General features: G+C 32.6%; 1 protein-coding gene across 4 annotated transcripts in view; it reads left to right on the top strand.

Moving 5' to 3' along the window:
- The first annotated feature begins 3,432 nt into the window (after nt 1-3,432).
- Nucleotides 3,433-23,396, top strand: part of LOC128176367 (protein cycle-like) — a 41,466-nt gene continuing 21,502 nt past the window's right edge. The window contains exons 1-6 of one of the 4 annotated variants that reach the window (XM_052842655.1): nt 3,433-3,600; nt 14,993-15,128; nt 16,767-16,847; nt 18,259-18,300; nt 20,950-21,107; nt 22,144-22,220. In XM_052842655.1, the coding sequence (XP_052698615.1) occupies nt 15,043-15,128; nt 16,767-16,847; nt 18,259-18,300; nt 20,950-21,107; nt 22,144-22,220 (444 nt within the window). In that variant the 5' untranslated portion in view covers nt 3,433-3,600; nt 14,993-15,042. Of the gene's footprint in view, nt 3,601-8,102; nt 11,108-12,631; nt 13,533-14,992; nt 15,129-16,766; nt 16,848-18,258; nt 18,301-20,949; nt 21,108-22,143; nt 22,221-23,396 lie in introns of those variants that run through there. The other 3 variants (XM_052842637.1, XM_052842647.1, XM_052842664.1) reach the window with 3 other exon arrangements.

The following is a 23,396-nucleotide window of genomic DNA, read 5'->3' as shown; positions in this document are numbered from 1 at the left end:
GCTACAGTTGAGTTTGATGAGATGTACGTATGTTATATCTACGACACCTCCATATCGTGACGCATTTTTTCGAAATATATACTGTACCAGTTGTTTAGCTACATAGCATTGTAATTTTAATACATATGTTACAGTAAAAGTTAAAAATTTATCTATTTAAACTTATCTATAAACTGTTTAACTGTTATTGTTAGGTTTAAATTGATAAATTTTACACTTTTAATGTAACACATATATGTACAAGAGCTGATTGTAATTCATACATGTCATGTACAAGTTGTTTAGCTATATAGCACTGTAATTTTAATACATACATGTAAAAATTGCTTAGCTATATAACATTGTAATTTTAATACATACACGTGTTCAAGTTGTTTAACTACATAACATTGTAATTTTAATACATACATGTGAAAGTTGATTGTAATTTTAATTCATACATGTACAATTTTTTTAAATTACATAACATTGTAATTCTAATACATACATGTACAAGTTTTAAAGCTTCATTACATTATAATATTAATTCATACATGTACAAGTTGATTTTAATTTTAATACATTCATGTATAATTTGTTTAACTACATAACAAAAACGTTAACTACATAACGTTGTAATTTTAATACAAACATGTACAAGTTGTTTAGCTACATAACATTGCAATTTTGATACATACGTGTAGAGCTGTTTAACTACATAACATAGTAATTTTAATTCATACATGTACAAGTTGAATGTAATTTTAATACATACATGTATAAGTTGTCTAATACATGTACAAACAAATAAAAGTTGTTTAACTACATAACATTGTAATTCTAATACATACATGTACAAGTTTTTAAGCTTCATAACATTATAATATTAATTCATACATGTACAAGTTGATTTTAATTTTAATACATTCATGTATAATTTGTTTAACTACATAACACAAACGTTAACTACATAACGTTGAAATTTTAATACAAACATGTACAAGTTGTTTAGCTACATAACATTGTAATTTTAATACATGTACAAACATCTACAAGTTGTTTAGCTACATAACATTGTAATTTTAATACAAACAGCTATAAGTTGTTTTTCTACATAACATTGTTGTTTTGTATTGTAATTTTAATACATACATGTATAAGTTGTTTAACTACATAACATTGTAATTTTAATACATACATGTATAAATTGTTTAACTACATAACTGACTGATCATAGTGATACAACATCAATCACACAGATAATAAGAATACATAAGTAGAAGTTAACGTTCATTCTGTGGTTTGACAATTTAAGAGAAAAGAAAAAAATATATATCTTTATCAAGATTATTAATTCATGTACAAGTTTAGATATTGTAAAAATTGGTTTTAGATAAGATTGTAGTCGTCATTCAAAATAAGCTGTAAAAATAAAGGCATACCTGACTGATAATTGTAAAGTATTAAACTTTTGTACAAGTGCTAGCTTTGCATACCATATTTTGGACATTCCCGAAAATATTTACGAAATTATACGAAAATTTCAGCGCATATATATTGCTATTTTTATCATAGAAAATGAATGAAAACGAACAAATTAACAAGTGAATAGATAAACATATATACAAAATTACAAATACATGTACTGTTTATAAATGGATAAATAAATGAATAAAAAGTCAGTTGTTTTTCTCTTCATGCTCACTATTAAATTATGTACAGTCCGTTGCATGGTTAAGTGCTGATGTACTCAGCTGAACCTTATTCCTGAGTGTCTATTTTCAGCAACTTAGGAATTATGCAGGGACGTACATGTTTGTACACATAATACGTCCCTGGAATTATGTCAATGCTTATAATAAGATGACGAATCCAGGAATAGCCTCTCGTACAGTTCATCGAGGGAAGCTACCACCATGCACAAAGGATTATAAATGTTACCTCACAAAGCACTGTCATATTGATTTGCTAAGAAACGGTATCAATTCTACGCTTAGACATTTGCACTTTCTAGACAAAGGGAACAAATTTCAACAAATATTTGTTAATGCATCTACACCTATAATTCTTTGCGCCGTTCGTAAACAATGCCGGATGGCAGTAAAAACAAAATTTACAACATGACAACTAGTTGAAATGTTGTAAATTTTTTATTTTCTGCCATCCGGTAAATTTAAAATTTACAATATGACAGTTTTTTGAACACTCAAAATCACGATCTTTTACTTTTTGCAATAATTTTTGGTACCCTAATCTGTTTATGTAATGTTGCATACTAAATTAAATCTGCGATTCTGTTGTATAAGTCTACATGTATTTTTGTTTGGAGCCTGTTTTTGCAATATATCTATTTATTTATTGCTCCATACAGCAATGATGCGCTTTTTTGGAGGGGGGGGGGGGTCGCAATCATGTACACGTCAGACGTTTGGAAATAAATGTTACATATCTCCATTTTATTGCTGAACTGATAACAAACGTTTTAGCCATATCCGGAGTAAAAATAAAAATAAAGTGTTCGAAAAGGAAAATAGTAGTCTCTGTAGATTAGTAGATGAGACTACTCACAGTTCCTCAATGTATTACATTTTGTCATTTTTGCTTGAGCCTGTAAAAATAGTACAATAAAATCAGGGGTGTTAATTTTGTTTAACTAAATAATATAATCCTATCATAATGGGGCTGAATTAGAACCATTATAACAGGAGCTTGGACTTTGGGTAGTTGTGTCAAACAGCAATGTGACGTATGCCTGTCTATTTCATTGCTGCCCACTCAGTTAAAGCTCATTGAAATCAACACGATTTGTCTGGCTTTTGAGCTAAGACTACGCAATCGGTGCATATTTCACTTGAATCCAGCGTAATTTTTAGCATGTTTTGACGCAAGAAATGATAGCTACGTCCCATGGAAAGTCCAAGGCCTTGTTAAAATGGTTCTTATTTTAATGATAAAGAAAAAATTATGTTATAATCTTCAAAATATAAGTTATGAAATAAACCTCGCTACCCGGTTTCATGAAACTACATGCAACAGTAATATCGCAATCGAGGTTCAGCCTTTTGGTTATTTTCATACATCGTCCGTGCGACATTTATTTAATTTCTGAAATTCAACAACCAAAAAAAATCTTCTGGAACCTTCTCTTTTCGTAATGTTTAATTGCATAACAAAAGTTTTTTGTACACAATATGTTATGGAACAATTGATAATACTGAACTATCCGGCATTGAATATAAAACGGCAACCCCCCCCCCCCCTTTCCCATCATGATCACGTGTGTTGATTGTGGCGGATCACGTGTTGCACAATCACAGCCTTCAAAATACTGTGTCTTCTGTCATGTCTGTTCTCTTTTGGATGATGAAGTTTGAATACTTGTGTATATCTAGAACGCCCTGGGGTTTTAATTACAAAATAAAGACTCAAAGACCAAGAAAAAACGCTCACGTGAGCTACTCTGTTTTATTGATCCGCTTAAGTGAAATTGTAGGGAAAAAGCCTGAGATATTCCGAGTAGTTGACATGTGCGGTCAAGGTCGCCCGTGATCATGTCAGACTTGGAACTTGTGTGTGGATAAAAATGGAATTGTACGGCTTGTGATTATGAACGAAACCTAGGTAACAATCAAGGATACTTTCATTTAATTTATATGAATGCATTATAAGAAAGATGCGTAATCTAGCGATTTGGTTGTTAACAGAAAGGCATCGAAATTGTACATTTTTTATTTCATTATATGTACGTAACTAACATCCGCTGACCAGATGACCACAGTGATAACATTTCCGTTTAACTGACATCTGATAAACACATTGTTATCAAGTTATGCAACTGTTAAACGATAGATTTTTATTAGGTTATTGTATTTATTAGTTAACGTAATGGTTATGTAACATTAAAACATGTTATATAACTCAAAAAGTAAGCGGAGTACCCGTGTTATTTCGATACATTTATGAAATAAAAGCTGACGCATATGTTCTAATTATTATGTTTTATAAAGATTTAATTTTACATTTAATTTCGTTTCAATTCATGTAGAACAGTATAACAGAGAATGATTAACACGAATGTTTAACAATGTTAAGATTCATAACATAATTGTCTTAATTATAAAAAATATACTTATGTGTAACATCAAAAGGTTTTTAATTTTTTTTTTACCATGATAAAATTAAATCTCACAAACAATAAAATTTTAAGTAATTAAAGCTAGAGGAAGTCAATATTCTATATGCTGGAATTGAAAATAAAATTTACATAGAAATTGAATTGAACCAAGTGAACTTACACTTCCAACTTACACTTAAGCCCCCCCCCTCCCCCCCATATTTTGGAGTTTGAATTTAATGCATGTATATTAATATAAAGCCCCATGCTTATGTGGAACATTAGATTGATCATTAAATTATTTTTTGTCTTTATTTTAACACCCCCCCCCCAAAAAAAAAAATCTTGCAGATTAATTAAGATCAATAAGGCTAAAAAAAATCATTGTTTTTATAATAACAGGACTTCTAAATAAATTTAAATTTAAAAAATCCCAAAACATTCAGTCTGAATTAAAAAAAAATATGCAATAGACATCCTGTTTTTCTGGCCAAAAAAATATTTTAAAAAAATCTGGGAAGGTACAATTAATGAAATAGGTAAAAAATTCATGATTAAAACAGGTCCTTTTTGTTGTTGTCCATATAGATGTGCCCTTACAATCCATGGCAAATCTCACTGAGAAAATACAGTATACATCTCAATCTCATCTCATACTGCTCAATGTAAATATGTCCATCTGCAAATTTTGTACAATCACTGAGTCTAAGAGATACATGTACATGTACTTATTAGTGCAAAATTGAAATAACTTTGATGTTGATGAAAGGAGGTGTCCACCAATACTGATTCATCATATAGATCATCAAGCAAGTTGTCACTCCCAGAATTTATTCCATCTCAGATAGAATAAATTCTGGAAGTGACAACTTGCTCGAATGAGTAATTCAGTGTGTCAGTTGGGGAGAACACAATATTAAGTTGTTACATGTAGGAGGACACTTGTATATGTATTTGTATTTTTGTAAGATCTGACAATTGGGGAGTTAGACGAAAAATCCTGATTTGATTACATACAGAATCATGTGCAGATATACAGAGTGGGCCAGGGTCCAGATTTCCCTTGGTATATTCAAATTTATTAGATTCACAAACTAAATCTAAAATAAGCTTCTAACTGAGCTTGGCAAACACAATTGTTATTCCCCTCCCCGTCCCAAGGAAAATATGTTCTAGATTAATGAGCAAAGATGGATAACTCAAATTTTTTTTTTTTTTTTTATGAAAAGAATCTATATCAGGTATCCTAAACTATTGACTTGTATGTGTCATCAAGAATATTGTTTGATGTGCCAGACAACCAAATTCTTGTCAAGTCTGATTCAGAAATAACCTCGATCTACTAGACCTAAGCGTAGATGGCTTGAACTTGTCAATTTAAAATTACATACCAGATTTTTAGCTCACAGAGATGAAGTCAAGGGGAGCTTATGCTATACCCTTGGTGTTGGCTTCCAGACCTGGTTAAAGTTTCTGCAGCAGGTCCTGTATCTGAGGTATTACCTGTCCAATATCATCAAACTTGAATAGATGGTGCATCTTAACACTATGTAAGCACCTGATGGGCATGAGTGCTCAATCTGATCCATGATACAATATTTTATTATATACTGATTAATTTTCCCTTCTTGATACTGTCAATTTTATGGAGTGTGATCTGATATTTTGGATCACCACACTGTGGTTTTCCGATTCCGTACTACCACTCTCTGAAACTGATGACATAGTACGTATTAAATAACGTCTGTATTTTAGCGCATTTTAAAAGACTTCGCTTTAAAAATAGCTTTGTTAAGTAAAGGTCATACAGTTGATTTTAAAAAGATAGTTTTATAATTTAGACATGGGTATATGATAAATTTATTATTATGACAGGAACTTGATTCAAAGAGCGAGATCACATCTCAATGCCAGACGCAGATCATCAGATCAAATGAGACGTTTTGCGTCTCGTTTGATCTGATGATCCGTGTCTGGTAACGAGAAGTGATCTGACCCTTTGGATCAAGTTACTATTATTTAAACAATAAAATGCTTTCTTTGGTGATTCATTCAGGATATGAAGGTAGCGACATTGCAGAAAAAATACATAACCCGTGTTAGCTGTTTCTATAGAGCTATGAATTGACTATAATTTTCCGTAAGAAATAGAGGAAATAATACTTGGTAGATGAAAATATGATAATATATATGTACCATATGTTATGATACAATTTTGTGTCATACTATACAATATAACATTAAACATTTATTGCATGACGTTGAGGGAGAAATCATGATTTCTGAGGCCAACGCCCGAGATAAGAAGGTTATTCCCTTAGAAATTGTGATTTTTCTGGGGGAATAAATCTTCATACCTCCTGAACATTAATGCAATAAATTGTTTATAATACCAAACAACAGATGATTTTATAGAATGCATTGGGTTTGAATTGTTTTTCAACTCTTGTAAAGCAAAAACCTAGTTAATGTTTACTGGTTTCTTTCTATATATTTACTTCTCTGATAAAAAGGATTTGAAATGTTGATATAATCCAATATTTTTTTTAGAATTAGTTGTTAGATGACATCGTATTCTAATCCTCGGGATTTTTCTTACGAAAATGGAATGAGAATTAAGGTGGCTTCTGAAGGGGTGGAATATGATGAAAATTAACACAGTGACAGGGAATTATGAAATTTTGTTGCCCTGACACATGATTGTCTGGAACCAATCAGATAAGGAGTTACATAGAATTATTATAATGAAGTATAATAATATAAATTTGATTTGTTATGATATTATATTATGATATTGTAAAAAGTAATACAATATTGTTCATATGACATGTTAAAATGTTGTAATATAAATCATTAACTATTAATTACATACACATTCAATATGATAATAGTGATGCCTCGGTGAACTCGGTAATCTTTCTATGTAATGAGTAATCACCTGCTTGCCATCAATCATATAGTTAGTGAAACAAAAGGAAAAAAACATTGAGTAAAATTGATATTACTTTTTAAATCGTTATCTGGATGTAGTAATTATCTGATGTAGACAATAATGTCTGAAATTAAAAACCTTCAATAGGTGGTGGTATTTCTATCTTGTTAACTGCTTGTGAAAGTAAGACTTCTGTGGAATTAGGAAGTGATGGTATTTTTTCCACAATTCTGATATATTTTTCATCATTATCTTGTTGAAAGCAATAAAGTTTCAATGCATGATGCAACCAAAGCCCAGTCAAGAACTTACTGTTCTAGACTTAAAATGAATGTTTGTCATTATACGCTCATCTCTCATAAAGTGTATGATGGGAATTGTATGAGATGCATTGGTTTGAGGCGTTAGTAGTAGTACATTTCAGTAGGTTAAACACGTGTGGCAGCGTCGTTCATCTCATGGAGACATATCCCGCAATTCTCCGTTGAACTGGTTTTAGGAACTGTTACATTGTATTCTATTCTTGGTGATTCTTTAATCTTTCAACAACTGTAATGGATCAATAAAAGAGCCGGAGTTTCCAGACATTGTCGTACATTCTGTATTGTTTTTACTTTGTACAGGTATTTTTTGTTCTGTCGAAACAGCATGGCCATGAAGGATATTTTCAATTTTTAGAAATATTGATAGTTGTTGGAATTCTTGAAATCAAATTTTGATACATTTACATCCAAGTGGTTCTTTAAGATTATATACAAAATTATTATGTTTCTTCTGTAGGAGAAAAATCTCGTTACAGCTATTAATTATTTTGATATTGAATCAGTAATAGATCAAAAGCAGGTGGAATAAGTGGCTTGAACCAGATCCTTACTCAATGTTAAACTGCTATACACATGATTCTAGTATGACATTTATTTCACTTACTTGTACCAGTACACATAGAATGTGTTAGCTGCAGGTCTGTAGCATCAGGTCTGAAAAAATTTTGAAGTGACAACCCGGGTGCTACAGTTCCGTATGTATTAATAGAAAGTTGCATTTGTGCAAAATCTGTGGGGAAATAAGATTAATCAATCCAAAATTAGCGCAATTTTTTGGGCTCCATAATTTGCAACTTTTTAAACATACAGTACTGTAGCTCCCAGGTCGTCCATCTGGATTTTTTCAGACCAAGAGCTACAGACCTGCAGCTAAGAATGTGTTTGTCGAGTGAGTAATTCCAAAAATTTGTCATGATTTCAAGTACTGAATAATAATTGTTTAATGAAACTAATTGCTTTTTTTTTGTTGTTGTAATTTTCATATTTTCAAACAAAATGTTAAATGCTTGATACCATATTCAGCAAAGCTCAAGTTTCTTTGGATTCCTTAGACTAACTATCCTTGCAGTTGCTTAGTTGCTGAGCAATAATTCTGTTTGAACATTATGTCAGACAAACTTACTACTATCAAAAAGGACTTTTTAGCTCACCTGAGTGGAAGGCTCAAGTGAGCTTTTCTGATCAAGATTTGTCCGTTGTCGTCATTGTTGTTGTAAACTTTTCACATTTTCATCTTTTCCAGAACCACTGGGCCAATTTCAACCAAACTTGGCACAAAGCATCACTTAGTGAAGGGGATTTAATTTTGTTTAACTGAAGGGCCTTTAACTCTTTAACCCTTAGGCTGCTACACGCGACAATTTTGCACCGAAATTTCAGGTCTGCCACTGCTACGCGTGCCATTTTCATTTATCTGAGAGCAAGTAATGTAAGGTTTCCCCAAGCCTCGCTTTGAACAAAAACAGGATGGCTATTATTTGGAATGAAATATGATTGGTCAATTGATGTTTTTGGAAAGTTTTTAGAGTTTTCAAGAGTTTAGAATAAAGGCTATAGAGCGGTAAACTTCTGAGAAATGTTTTGAATCATAGCCAAAATGGCAAACGTAGAATAAAGCATTGTAATTCATGAATTCAGCAGTGGCGGCCATCTTGGCGAAAATTAAAGCAGCAACATAAGGGTTAAAGGGGGGATAAATTAAAATTATTGAAAATTTGTTGGTATTTTTTCAAAAATCTTCTAAAAAATCATTTGGCCAGTAAAGCTCAAACTTGTGTGGAAGCATCATGTAGATCTGCATATTCAAGTTCATTCAAATCATAATCCCAGTGGTAGGATGGGGCCACAATTAAGAGGGGATGTCAAATTTATACATAGAAAGATACATGTATTGAGAAAAATCTTTTAAAATCCTATAGAAAAGTATTCAGCCAAAAAAGCTCAAGTTTGTGTGGAAGCATCATCATGTAGACCTGTAGATTCACGTTTGTTATAGAAAGATTTTTTTAACTCTTTGTGCAAGACCTACTTTACTTATTTGTCAACATATTTTGAATTTGATACTGTAATGCTTTTGTTGCTCAAGTGAGTGATATGGCCCATGGGCCTCTTTTTTTTTTTTTTTTTATAGCCGGGCTCTGCTGAAAGTGGAGTCCAGGGTTGCGTTCAAGATCGTAGTTGCTACGTAGTTGAACAGAAAGCTAGCCTAGCCGCTAGTTAGATATTGTAGCCTATATATTTTATGCTAAGCATCGAATTCAAGATGGCCACCTTAGTTACCACTTTGTAACAAACACAAAATCTATTTATAAAGTGATATTTTATTCCTCCTTTAAGTTATAATGAATCTTAACATGCATATTTCTGCTTGTCCAAATTATGTCAATGTAATAAGTCTTTAGTTGAATATTTCTAACTTCAAATCTGAGACTAGCGGCTAACCTAGTGGTCCGTTCAATAGACCTAGATATCTATGACCTAGCGGCTAGGCTAGCAGCTACAATCTTGAACGCAGCCCTGGCTGTAGGCAGGCAAATCGCCAATGTTGCTATAAAAGTAAACAAAAAACCAAACAGCGTTAAAGTAAAAGCTTCCGCTATACCAAAAAGTTACGCAAAGAGCCACGTTTTGTCAAAAGTGATGACATTTTGTTTCTTTTTATTTTAAGAGAATTGTCTATCTCTTTTAGTTTTCTAGATTTTTTTTTTATTAATAAGGTGTTTTAAAAACAAGACTATGCATTTTGGACACATACAATGCACAAGAATTTCCATGAACTACTTTGCAGCACATTGAAGAAATTTGGATTGGATATATGACACTTGTTGCAAAATTCAAGGCAGCAACTGTTGAACTTTTTTCTACTAGACAGACATATTTTTGTTTATAGCCGCTTACAAAATTTTGTCGCTCTCTGACGCTTTGCCAACATGAAAAGCATGAGAGAGAGAGAGAGATTCAGTCTTTACTACACAATATGCTTAAAGACTCACCAAAAAAGCTTGGCTTTCAGTACTTCAGTACTTTGATTTTTAAATGCAGTGCAATGCAAATTCATACTAGCTCAGTTGTCAATGACAATTCTCTCTTTAATGGGGAAATTAAAGAAAAAAGACAAAAAATTAAATAAGAATTGTTGATCGAACACTGAAATACATAATAATGCAATGTATGTTGGCCAACTCCATAAGAATAAGTTAAGAAAGAAATGTTTTGTACAGGTAAGTGCTATTTGAGGGGGAAGAGTCATTCATTAACAAGTATATATTGAGAACAGGTGATTTTACTAATGGAATACTTAGCACTTGTGTTATGTATTCATTTCATTAGTTATGTAATGAAACAGAAAAAATATAAACGTTATGAAAGACAAGGCATTGAGATCAGTGTGATGAAATCCACAGCCTGGGATTTGATATTGAGCTTTGTTGAGGTGACAGTGTGTTCTCACTCAGAGTGTTGATCCTATATAAGCTGATCGGAGGGTGTCTGTATAAGATTCACAACATTGATTTAGTACTCATAGTACATGTCTCGTGCTGCTAGTTTCAAGTGTGATGGTATTGTGGTCTGTTGTTCTAAGCTTCCTCTTTGAGAGACGTCTCCATTTTCATTCTACATGAAGGCCTGGTTCATTGGTGGATCTTTGCGATTTTAGACCGAAATGGAAATCATACCTGTTTATTGACTTGTTATATACTGTAACATTGGAAAAAATATTTGACATCTTTTATCATCAAGGCATGGATTCTACTCCTGGTAAGTGTCTTTTTTCTGATGTATAATTAGCTTATTGAAGGGACAGAAAGCTGGCCATGCAGGGGTCCAGAATACCTGTTTAGGAATTTACGAATTTACATTACTTGTATTATTGTATATTAAAGTAATGTAACAAAAATTTCCTAGTAACCAGATAATGGTTTTTTAATTGATTCACAAATTACTGCAGGCTGGTTCGTTGTACATGTATGTGTGATAATAGTACATGTATATGCACAGTGCAGCTTCAAATATCCAGGTAATCTAAAAGTAGAATGCTAAACCAAAATTTATTTTATGGCCCGGATCATTAAAGTATCATTTCTGACACATGATTAAAATGTTGTTCAAAGAAAGAAACATGCCATCAACTATGTATATTGGGGGGGGGGGGGGTTATGAGAAAGTGGAAAATATGTTTTGGCTGCAAGTAGCACGTTGTAGAGTTAAAAATTTGGTTTGAATAAAAGTATGGTATTTTTTTTTCTCATAATATATTTTTCAAACCTGTGAATAAAATCTTTGAAAGGGGTCTAATAGAGAGGATAATTCAACAATCATTTAAAAAAAAAGAAATTGAATCAAATTGGCAACATTTAAGAAACATTGCTAAATTTCAAAATTGATCCACAGCCATAAAATTAAACAGATCTCATCTTGAATGGTGGAAAAATTTGAATAGATATTATATAAATAGTGCCTGTTTGGGAGGGTAACAGTTGAAATTGACACCCCGAGAAAACCATTGTAAACCGACGCGAAGCGGAGGTTGACAATGGTTTTTGAGGGGTGTCAATTTCAACTGTTATCCTCCCAAACAGGCACTATTTATTTTGTTATACTGAATGTCTTAATTTTTAAGAAAATTTTACTGTTTTTTATATAGGAATAACGTGAATTCTACAGCGAACCGTACGCGCATAATTTTCGCGCATGTAACATTTTTTAATGTTACCCGTTGCTAACGCTGAGGGTAATAGAAAATATTATTAACTGCGTTTTAACCAATCAGATTTCAGTATTTAACATGAAAGTATAACAAATCAACAATATTAACACTTTCACCCAGAAACTGTGAAGTTTGGTTGTAATATGGTTTTTAGATTGAGTACAATTGAATTCAATTCATTTCTTGTCTGCTTGTGAAGAAATAGGTTGATTTCCAAATTTTTTGCAATTCAGTATGTTGTTAATCAGGATTGTCCAGATTTTGAAAATTAGCAGTGTTTCTAAAAAATTTTCTATTTGATTCTATTTCTCTTTTTACAAATGAATGCTTTATTATAACTTCTTCTTCATCATCCACATCTCTTTAAAAAAAAAATTATCCATAAGTTTGAAAAAAAAATGAAAAAAAGTTGTTTTTTATTTTCAAAAATTATTTTTCATTAAAAAAAATGAAAATGCACTATTAACATGTTACTGGACATGATTTATAAGATATCAATACATGTATAATAAATGCATGCATTTATTCACACCAACTTTCAAACCCTACAGTGCGTTACTTGCAACCAAAACCTATACCGGTATGCCACTTTCTCATAAAAAAAGAAAACAAAACAGAAAAATTTGTTTAAAATGATTAAGGGCATGTATCTTTCTTTGTTTCATTGAACAACGAAATCATATTTTTCAGAAATGATGCTTTAACAATCCATAAAATTAAACTTTGTTGCAGCATTTTACCTTAATGGAGACCTACACATTTATGTATGGCATAAATTATATGAATTGTCAATTCATTTGTGTATATAGTATTTTTATTGCTACCATATCCTTTTAATGATGCTTAAGGTACAAAGTATAGTATCAAGTGTCAAACAGTTATGAGCAGAAACGTCAGTCTTTGACCTTGATGTCATTGTGGGTGACCAGGCGTGGGTCATGTCGTTGATGCCAATGTGGCTGACCAGGCCCTGGTCAGGCCCAATGGAAAGGTATGCTATGACTGTCACAGACAGGTGTCCAATTCAGGTGTGACAAATCTCAATGTAAATCGTGTGAAATTATCCACCCTTTGCAGTGAGGACTGATAATTTGGCTCTCTTCAGGAGAATCAGTGATATGTGTAAAAGGAAAGATTTTTCCTTGTTTTGTGTTTTGAGAATGCAGCTGTAGTCAACAAATTATTCATCAGAGATCAGATTTTATAAGCTACCAGTTTATACCATTATTTCAGAAATAAAAGTTTTCTGAAATTTGTATATTTTTCTATATCATTATACAGAGCTCTCCTCCTGGATGAGATCGGTGTACAGGTATTCTTAATATGGCCACCACCATCCGGCCCTCTAAGGGGGGAGTACTCCATTGAATGTAATTGTACCACACTCAGTATCAGTACTTTTACCACACTCAGTATCAGTACTTGTACCACACTCAGTATCAGTACTTGTACCACACTCAGTATCAGTAATGGAAGGTATGATGTTTTTTTATCAGTCCATCAATCAGTCCGTCAGTCCTGTGTTTTGTCATTGCCACTCCTCTTAAACCACATACTGAATAGAACTTCATTAAAGTATGTTGTTCATGAAGACATACTCTTTTGCAGTTAATTCTTAATTGATTATTTATCAGTGAGTTGTGTCCCTTTTGAACTCTGACGCTAAGCCAGTGGTAGACCCTAGAGCTAAATTTAGCTCAGCAGACTAAGGGTTAATTTCAGCATAAATACTTCTAAACTGATACACTGAATTTAATGAAACTTTGGCATCTTTGAGTTGTCTTTACATGGCAAATACAGCTAGAATAAGAATTCTAGTAGAAATGCAAATACTAAGCATACATGTTTAAACCCGGGGATAAATTCCCTATGAATTGGTTATCAGAATGTAAATTGGGACTTCAACATCATTTTGATGTCATATGTTTGCCGAAAAAATGAAGTGGTACATATAATAAGAGTTCTGGATTTTATATAGCTGCAGGTCTGAAGCTCCCAGTCTGAAAAATTTTGGATGGATGACCTGGGAGCTATAGTGCCTCCCATACTAAAAAACTGCAATTTACGGCGCACAAAAAATTGCGCTAGTTTTGGACTGATTAATCTCATTTCTGAACACATTCTGTACAAATGTTTGATTTCAAAAAATTCCTTGGACATTTTACTACAGATATTGTCACTTAACTTGCATCTGATATTCTTTAAACACCATCACCAGCCCTGTAAAGTGAAGTGGTGCAGTTTGTTTACATGTACAAATGGTGTCTCTGGATCTCAACGTGAATTAATATACTTCATTTTCCGATGTAGGATAGCATGTTTAAGAGATAGTCTGAGGCAAGTAAAGTGACGATATCAGTAGTAAATTGCCTGAACATTTTAATGGTACTAACTGTTTTCCCAGATTTTGGGTGAGAATAAGGTTAATCAGTCCAAAACTAGCGCATTTTTTTTGTGCGCCGTAAATTGCAGTTTTTTACTATGGGAGGCACTGTAGCTCCTAGGTCGTCCATCCAAATTTTTTCAGACTGGAAGCTACAGACCTGCAGCTAGATTATATATAGCTGAGTAGATTGTGGGTCTATTTTATATATACATATGTATGTGTACAATATATATTTAGACCAAAAGAGGTTGCATGAGACTAACCAAGATATAAGTTTGTACAGATTCTATATTCAACAACCTATTTTATGTGTATTAGTACTTTAATTGGTGTCTTTTGTTGTTGCTCAGTCTTCAACATCTTTTTCAATCTGTTTTTATTCTGTTTCAGACTTCAACCTTTTTGACAATATGTTTTTATTATGTTTCAGACTTCAACCTCTTTGACAATCTGTTTTTATTCTGTTTCAGACTTCAACCTCTTTGACAATCTGTTTTTATTCTGTTTCAGACTTCAACCTCTTTTACAATCTGTTTTTATTCTGTTTCAGACTTCAACCTCTTTGACAATCTGTTTCTACCACCAGACCAAGGCAGCCTGATGGAACCCTCCCTGCCTGGACTGGACAAGATTCCAGGGGGCATAGGTCCATACCTGAATCACCACAGGAAGCGGGGGTCCGTAGAGTGAGTACAACTCGGACTTGATTTGATTGACAATGATCTATTTTATCTTCTTTAAAAGATAAATGATCTGTATTGTTTTACATGTACCCTTATCTTACATGTGATATGCACTGGCAAAACAAAAGACATTTTTTATGTTGTTGTAAAGCTTATTTATTAGTCATTTTTACATAGTTTTGTACTATCAAAACTCCAACAATTTAAATGTTTCATATACCAGTCAGTTGAATAGTTAATATTGGACAGTACAAATGAATAGACATCAACTGCTGTATGCTTTGGTAAGCATGGTGTTATTTAAATTCTGCTGAGGGTTTTGAATCCTTAGACCAATGGTTGCCAATGGTCCAAAGGTCTCTGCTATTAAATGGTCAGAAAGTCTTACAAAAACACATTATGGCCAACCCCCCCCCCCCCCCCCCCCCAGTCAATGAATGTATGTAACTCTGTCCTCATGGATTTGTAGATTTCACAGTTGTGTGTATGATTGTTATGTTGTGGACTGTCATGTGTTAGAAAAAAAACACCAAAATCATTTTATGGCAGTCCTGAATGGCAAAATCTCCAGACCATTCATAGGGGAAGCACGTTAAGAATGGTAGATGCCCATTCTATTTTATGAATCGGGTAGTACCTGATATCTTGATGTAAAACAATTTTTATGAGAAATGCAGAGGTACTGACAGTTTCCCCACTCATCCTTGCCCCCTGTTATGCTCTCAGTCAAGATTGTTTGATGTGTAGCAAAGGAGAGTATTATGAATAGAAACTTGATAATTTCCCTCAAATAATTAACTTACAACTATTAATGTGAAATAGAAGGGCATGAAATCAGGGAAGAAAGATGTATTATATTTCTTGCAGGAAGTAGATGATCAATTAATTTATCATGACCATATTCTAGCTAATATGCAAGAGAATGAGAAAGCATAGTACTGTGTATCAGTAAATTACTTAGATTTATCAATTTATACAAGTAACTATGTAGCAGTACATGTATTTATGTGTGACTTGCACAGATATGTATTGAGTAAGAGACAGTTAATGTTATCTATGTTTCAGTATCATTATTCATGTTCAACACAGTTGCTTTTCAATGGAAGGCCATCCTTAAAAAAAAAGTTTGTTTGGAAGTTCTAGACCCAGGAGGGAGGAATGGAATTTTTTTTTTCAAACTTGAAGTCTAACTAATTAAAAAGTGGTAAAAGATAAAAATCTACATATGATAGAAGTTCTTAATTTTTGCTAATAATATTTCATCAACAGGGGTATTAAAATTTTATCAACAAGGGGTATTAAAATTTTATCGGCAGGGGTATTTCAATGAGGTGGGAGGTGATACCAAGCACACAGTCACTTTTTTTTGGCTTAAAGAAGGCTCCATTTTCTAAATTAGACAAATAAAAAATACATAACAATCAACATAATGGTAACTCTCAAGAAATCCTTAGTGAAAAAACAAAAGCCAAATGTGATGAAAGCTTCAGTTTGATGATGAATGTTGATGATACTTGTGGTTTGTTCAGTTCTTATATATGATTGTATTTGTCTCGATTTGCTTAATATGAAGCCGTGTATATACTTACATGTAAATCGCTCTTTTGAAATTAATTTTGTATTTTGTTGGTGGCCATTCAGTTGGGAGACCACCAGCCCAACTATGGACACAAACGAGGACGATTCCTTCATGGATTTCGATCACAGAAAATATAACTCCAAGTATGTAAATTCAAAAAAATTGACATGTATTAGCAAGTAACAGCTTACTAAATCAAACCCAAGTCGTTTGTGGACTCAGCTGACATCACAAGGCAAAATGACGGACTTAGAAATTTAGCCTCCATCATTTTGACGTAATGTATATTACGTGTGTCTACCAATAAGCTTTTATGGCCAGGCATCAAAACACCGAATTTGTAAAATTGCTTTTAATATTCCATTTGAGACAAAAAGACATCAAAACCAATGTATCAATTGATTTTTTTTCAGTGTCTGAAAACCTGTAGCCCTTTTCACAAAAAATCTTACGATCAATTTTTATTGGAAGTGAAAACTTAAGTTTTTGCTTATTTTCACAAAACATCCTATGATAAAGATTCTTGCGTGTAAAATTTGTCCAACTTTGCAATAGCACATACCCTCCTGTAAGTATTTCAAAACTGTAAAAAATCATACGATATAAGATATACTAGAGGAACAGCTACGTCCTGTTTATGGGAATTTGAGTTTATTTATATGTTTCTCCTGAGACCGTTTCTAGGGAAAGGATAAATCGATCGGAAGTAAAATCTTAAACTGAAACCTGTAAAGAATGCGTTCGTGAAAGGCACTTAAGATTTCTCATTAAAATGGTACGCAAATTCTTAAAATTTATTGTAAAAAGGGCTACTGTATTTCAGCCTTGTATTTCTATGTTTGTATATCTCTTTGTCTGTCTGTCAGTTTGTCTGTGTGTATGCCAGAAGCACTGTTTGATACCAAAGATATTTGTTGCTAAGTTTGAATCAAAAGAAATTTTTACAGGATGTTTCATGAAAAGTTCTTAAAGGTGAAAGTGATTATTATTATTAAGACGGGGAAAAATTACACTAACTCTATCCACATATATTTTTTAGATTTATTTATTCTTTGTTTTACCCAATTGAATTAATAAAAAATGGAATATTTTCAATGATTTAGTTTTAAACACTGTTAAAAAAATCGATTTAGAACGAGTGTATAAGTAAAGCAGTAAGTTACAAATTAGAAATACACAGACACTGAGCTACAACCATGGCATTCTGGCATCAGTGTCTGCATGATGTTTGTGACACGAGTATGTCCTTTACGATAATTAGCGCCATTGAGTGGAATCAATAAACTGCCAAACCTCATCAAATTTATGCACTGAACAACTCATACAACTTTCCTTACATGATTCTGACTTGTGCTCAACTATTTTTGTACATTCACGTATAGATCTAGAAAATTTTCGCCGGAGGGGGTCTGAGAGATAATTCTTTTTTTTTTACTGGGCTTTGAGGCCTATTCTCAGTAATTTTACTATGTGAAATTATTAAGTTTGAATTCTTCCAGATCTGTGCATGTTGTATAAGTTTAATTTCAATAATTTTTTTTTACATTTACACAGGGCAAAAAATAGTATGATGGATCCCCAGTCAGGCAATGACAGGTAAGCTGAACATGGAATTTTTATCTTTCTATTTTTTTCTGCTGATTGTAGAAACTTGGGAATTAGAGGTTGCAAATTATTTTTCAAAATGTTTTGGAGTTCTAGTGTCATGAGGATAAGCAAATATGTATATAAATGTAGATATGATTACTTCAATAATCAGCGTGTCCAGTGTGATTTATCCTAAAGTATCCAACATTCATTTTTTATTTCATTTGTCATGGGGTTCACTTCAGTTTAGCATCTTTTGGTTATAGGAGTACAATTTAACAAGGATAAATCTCATTCTAACATTTTCGTAGCAAAATAGTAAGTAAAGCAGGGTGACATTGACTTGTTGTTTTGCCAGTCATTATTGTATACAATAATAAAACACCCATGACCAATTTCATTGACACTCTCAGCTCCAAGGCCATAACCATCTCAAATTAAATTTGATAAGAAATTTATGTTTTGGAAGATACCTGAAATATGTATGGAACTAAACAATATAATACTGATTTTGTAACCAAGTACCATCGTTTTGACCAAGTAATCGAGTTAACTGGTTGAAAATTCCCATCCCTATTTATTATGCATGATACTTTAACTGTGAAAAACATACTAAAGACATTAACTTAATTAACGGCATAAACGTAAGCTTCCGACATTATTATTATCTAAGCTTCGGATATTATGTAAAATTTCCATTATGAAATTTTTCAGCATGTTACTACTGGGTAATTTTCATGTAAGCTACAGACATCATTATTGCCTGATATGTATCGTATTTTCCCGACGATAAGTCGGTATTTTTTTTCTCTGAAGCAGAGCACTCGACTTATCGTCTTGATCGACTTGTCTAAGGCTTGAGGTCAGAAAATTGTGAAAAAAATATTAAAATTCTTGGTTTTAATCATTTTGAGCTGGCTGTGTTATTGAAAATTACGTTGTTGAATTCAATGTTCATCTTTAATTATTATCATTTTCACTCATCTGTTAACACTAGAATACATAATAATAACAGTTATTGAACAATGGTGTATTTTTTTAATCAATTAAAAGTTTTACCGTTCCGTTTTTATAAACACGTTGTCACATGATTCCATATATCACTATAGTGGGAAGATAATATTGCGCAGTAAAATTGAAACCAAACTTAGATGGAAAAAAATATTGCAGTAGGTCCGGGGAATGTTTTAAAGTTTTATTATTTTGTTAGTAAAGAATTGTTAGTGGAAATTATAAATAAGAAATATTTTATGGTCAAAATCAATCTTAAAATACGTAATCGGCAATTATCAACTCTATTGTTTATACGGTAGACTAACCCCGGTTGGGTTAATAATCTTGCTATGGCTGACATCTATACAGCAATTTTACTCACTGTGTACATAAAAAGTACCGTTATAAGAGTGATTATAGTTCATTAATTAATTATTGTCCAATTCTTTGTTTATTGTTAAATAAAAAATTTAGGAAACGTATGTATGTCGTATATCGTCATTATCAAGTCGTACAAATGATCGATCTATTCTAACAGTGTCTCTTTAAATTAATAGTGTGTAACTGTATTACTGGATACAAAGTAAACAAGTTTCATCAAATCATAGTAATTGCTAAGCTTTCTGCACTCGAGATCCCCCTTTGAAGTCCGACACGAGACAGGTGCATGCCTCTGACACCGGAAATTGTTAAACAAACATTGACCACGCGCCGAGTCAACAGGTGGCAGGTTACGTAATGGCGAATACACTGGCGATGGTCAGAGTGGGTGATTATTTTAATGCATGGGAATAAAATATTTCTGTCAAAGTAAGTTTAATTTTGCATAACACGCGATATCGGGAATTGTTTACAATGCAAGTGACTTTGTAGATGTTGTCCGTATTTGAAAATATGATATGCATAAGTATAAAGAGTAATTGTTTAAATGTTATTCATTAATAATAATTGGTAGCAATATCGGGGACATCCTGGCATCATACACTGATAATGTTACTGCAGTTTATACACCATTTTGAAGCGATAAGTTCGACGTGTCATCTGAATCGACGTATCGTAGGATTTTGTTAAAATTTTGGCTAAAAATGAGCAATTCGACGAGTCGTCCGCATCGATGAGTCGTCGGGAAAATACGGTAAGCTTAACATCATTGTCATAAGCTTATATAAGACAGTGCCATGATAGTTCATCTATCATTCTATCAGCCTCAAACATTGGTTTATGTTACCTCCAAACAATAATCGATATTGAAGCTTTATATCACCTGTAAGCTTGAAATATTGTGATATATTATATCACAATTTGAGTTGAAACACATTTGTCTTTTCTTGATTTCAAGCTTAGAGTTTGCCTGCCAATTTTACATGTATAAGCTTTAAAGAAAATGTAATGATCATACCATTATGTCATCAAAAGATCGGTCATATTTAGGGATGGCATGTTTTCAACGGGTTAGCCAGTCAGACGGTCAGTAATCTGTTACAGAAAATGTGAAGAATTTGGAGGTGGTTCGGTTGATGATTGGTTGGGGGGGGGATGATTCTTAATGTCAAGGAAAAGATTTCTTTACATTGGATAAAAGAAAGGCCAAAATATATAGTAAAGCCTCATGTTGCTCACATTTTCTTTGCTCTGTACTGATAAAATAACTCTCTCTGTTTTCAGGCAGAACCACAGCGAGATTGAGAAGAGAAGGAGGGATAAAATGAATGCGTACATCACGGAGTTATCCTCCATGCTGCCCATGTGTAATGCTATGAATCGAAAGCTGGACAAACTAACGGTCCTTCGAATGGCAGTGCAGCATTTAAAGTCTTTAAGAGGTACACAAGAGTTTGGGTCATTTTAGATTTGATAAATCCATATTCCGTTTAGCCACATTCACTACAGTACCCACCCTTTCTCACCCCCACCCACCCAACCTAGTGGCAAAAGTTCAGCCTCTCTGTATAACCTTATTTTCAAACTTCTAGCTCTAGGTAGTGCATGTTTTTTATTTTTTTTTTTGGAGTGCATTGATTTCCTTCTTAATTTTTCAAACTACATAATTTTTGAAGTGTGTGGTTACAAAGGTTATCTATATAAGTTCTAAACTGATTAAAGATGTCAGATCTTCTCATTATAAATCCCTGAAAATAAGTTTTCATTCTTTGCATTTTATCTGCGCAAAAATAGAGGATATTCATGGACTTTTTTTTATTATTTACTAAAAGGACCCATATTTATGTTCTAATTCAAACAATCACAAACGAACATGAAATATTTACTACCTTATTCAATCATAACAACACTGATTATGGGTAAAGACTAGCACATTTATTCAATAAAATACATAATTATCGCGTATTACAATCTCTGTTGTGTTCTCTTGAAATAGAACTTGAAATCTGCAACAAAAAACATCATGTAATGTATATTACTACTTAATAAGATTAACTCATAACACATGCATGTATATATATGCATCAGTGGGTGGATGGGTGGGTGCAGAACGTGTAAACAATTGCAGCACAACGTCTTGAGCTCAAATGACTATAGCATGCAAGTCATGCTGTACATAACCGGTCTAACCAGTATTACTACGCATAAACTACCCTTAATAAACAACTATAAATAGACAACCACGTCTTCGATTAAACCTTGTTATATATTTCAACCTGCATTGAATATATTTAATTAATAAACATTTTTTAAAAAAATGATAGAAAATGAAATTTTGTACAAAGTAGAGTTGTTGTCTTCTGAAACAACTGTTTCTGGTTAATCAAGCTAAGTGTTGGCAACACTTAGGTAAACTGATTTGGATTGATGCACTATTGTAATGTACTACTAATTTTAAAATAATGTTGTCTGTTCCAGAGGGTGCTGCTATGTCCATTCCGGAGGCCAGACCCTCCTTCCTGTCTGATGATGATCTCAAGCATCTCATTCTAGAGGTACTCTCGCTAAACTTAACAGTACATGTACATGGTCATCAACATTCACAAAACATTAGACAGCATCTTATTCTAGAGGTCCTTTCGCTAAATATAACAGTGCAATCCCATGGGTATAAATTGCTAGACAGCATCTTATTCTAAAGGTACTCTGGTTTAAAAGACACCTTAAAAGGGATGCCAGGATACCCATTGTAATTTCTGTTGCTGGTTTCATTATGATATACATGTACCTAACTTATTCATTGTCTGAATAAGAAAAAAAATAATCCTACCTGCCATTGACCATTAATTGATATTCACACCTTTCTAAATCTATTTTTCTCTCCCAAGTTTATATTAAAAAAAAAGGTGTGCATGATTAATAATGTCACAAAAATTTTGTGATAAATATAATAGAAATTGTTTTGTGATCAGCTTATGGATACTCGGCGCTCATGTAATAATCCCCACTGTCATGCAATCTTTGCATGATTTCCAGAATTATAATCAGGGAGGTTCTCATTGAAACAATGAATTGTGGTGTAATATTATGACAATTTCTTGATTAACAACGAGGTGAATAATGAATTATTATAAAATTAAAAAAATACCTAACGCAATCTATGATTAATTATTGTAGCTTTCATTTCCTCAGAATCCTTATTTTAAAAAGCAGTATTTTTGCTGAGTGACACAATTTTCATACCATTTGTACAATACGGTTTGGAAAATTGAAAAACCAATACTGTCTATAATACTGTAATTTTAATTATCAGGTATTCCGAGTTTCATTTCCATTGAATTCTTAGTTCAATAAGTAGTCTTCACTGAACTTTAGCTAACTGGAACAATTATCATACTGCAATTTCATATTATCGCGATTTGATGAAAAACCGTTGATTTGTGAAAATAAAGTACTTGCGTAGAATAAGGAATTTTCAGTATCTGATCTTTAGTGGATCAACTCACCAACCAAATCGACCAGAATTGGTATTGAATAAATATCAATGAAACCAAAGTATTTAAGGTCCTTTGATTCTCTAGCTCAAAGTATTTTTTTCATCATAAAAATGTTATTTATCCTTCAAACTTTATGAATAAAATTAAATAAACAGAAATTTACTGATAGTATCCATGCATTTTACAAAATTATTGCAATTTTGCCAACAATGAATATATTGGAATAAATACACA

Source organism: Crassostrea angulata, chromosome 1 (assembly GCF_025612915.1).
Source record: "Crassostrea angulata isolate pt1a10 chromosome 1, ASM2561291v2, whole genome shotgun sequence".
In the NCBI taxonomy this organism is placed as follows: domain Eukaryota; kingdom Metazoa; phylum Mollusca; class Bivalvia; order Ostreida; family Ostreidae; genus Magallana; species Magallana angulata.
Note: the sequence above shows the minus strand (reverse complement) of the source record. Positions and strands in the feature narration are given on the sequence as shown.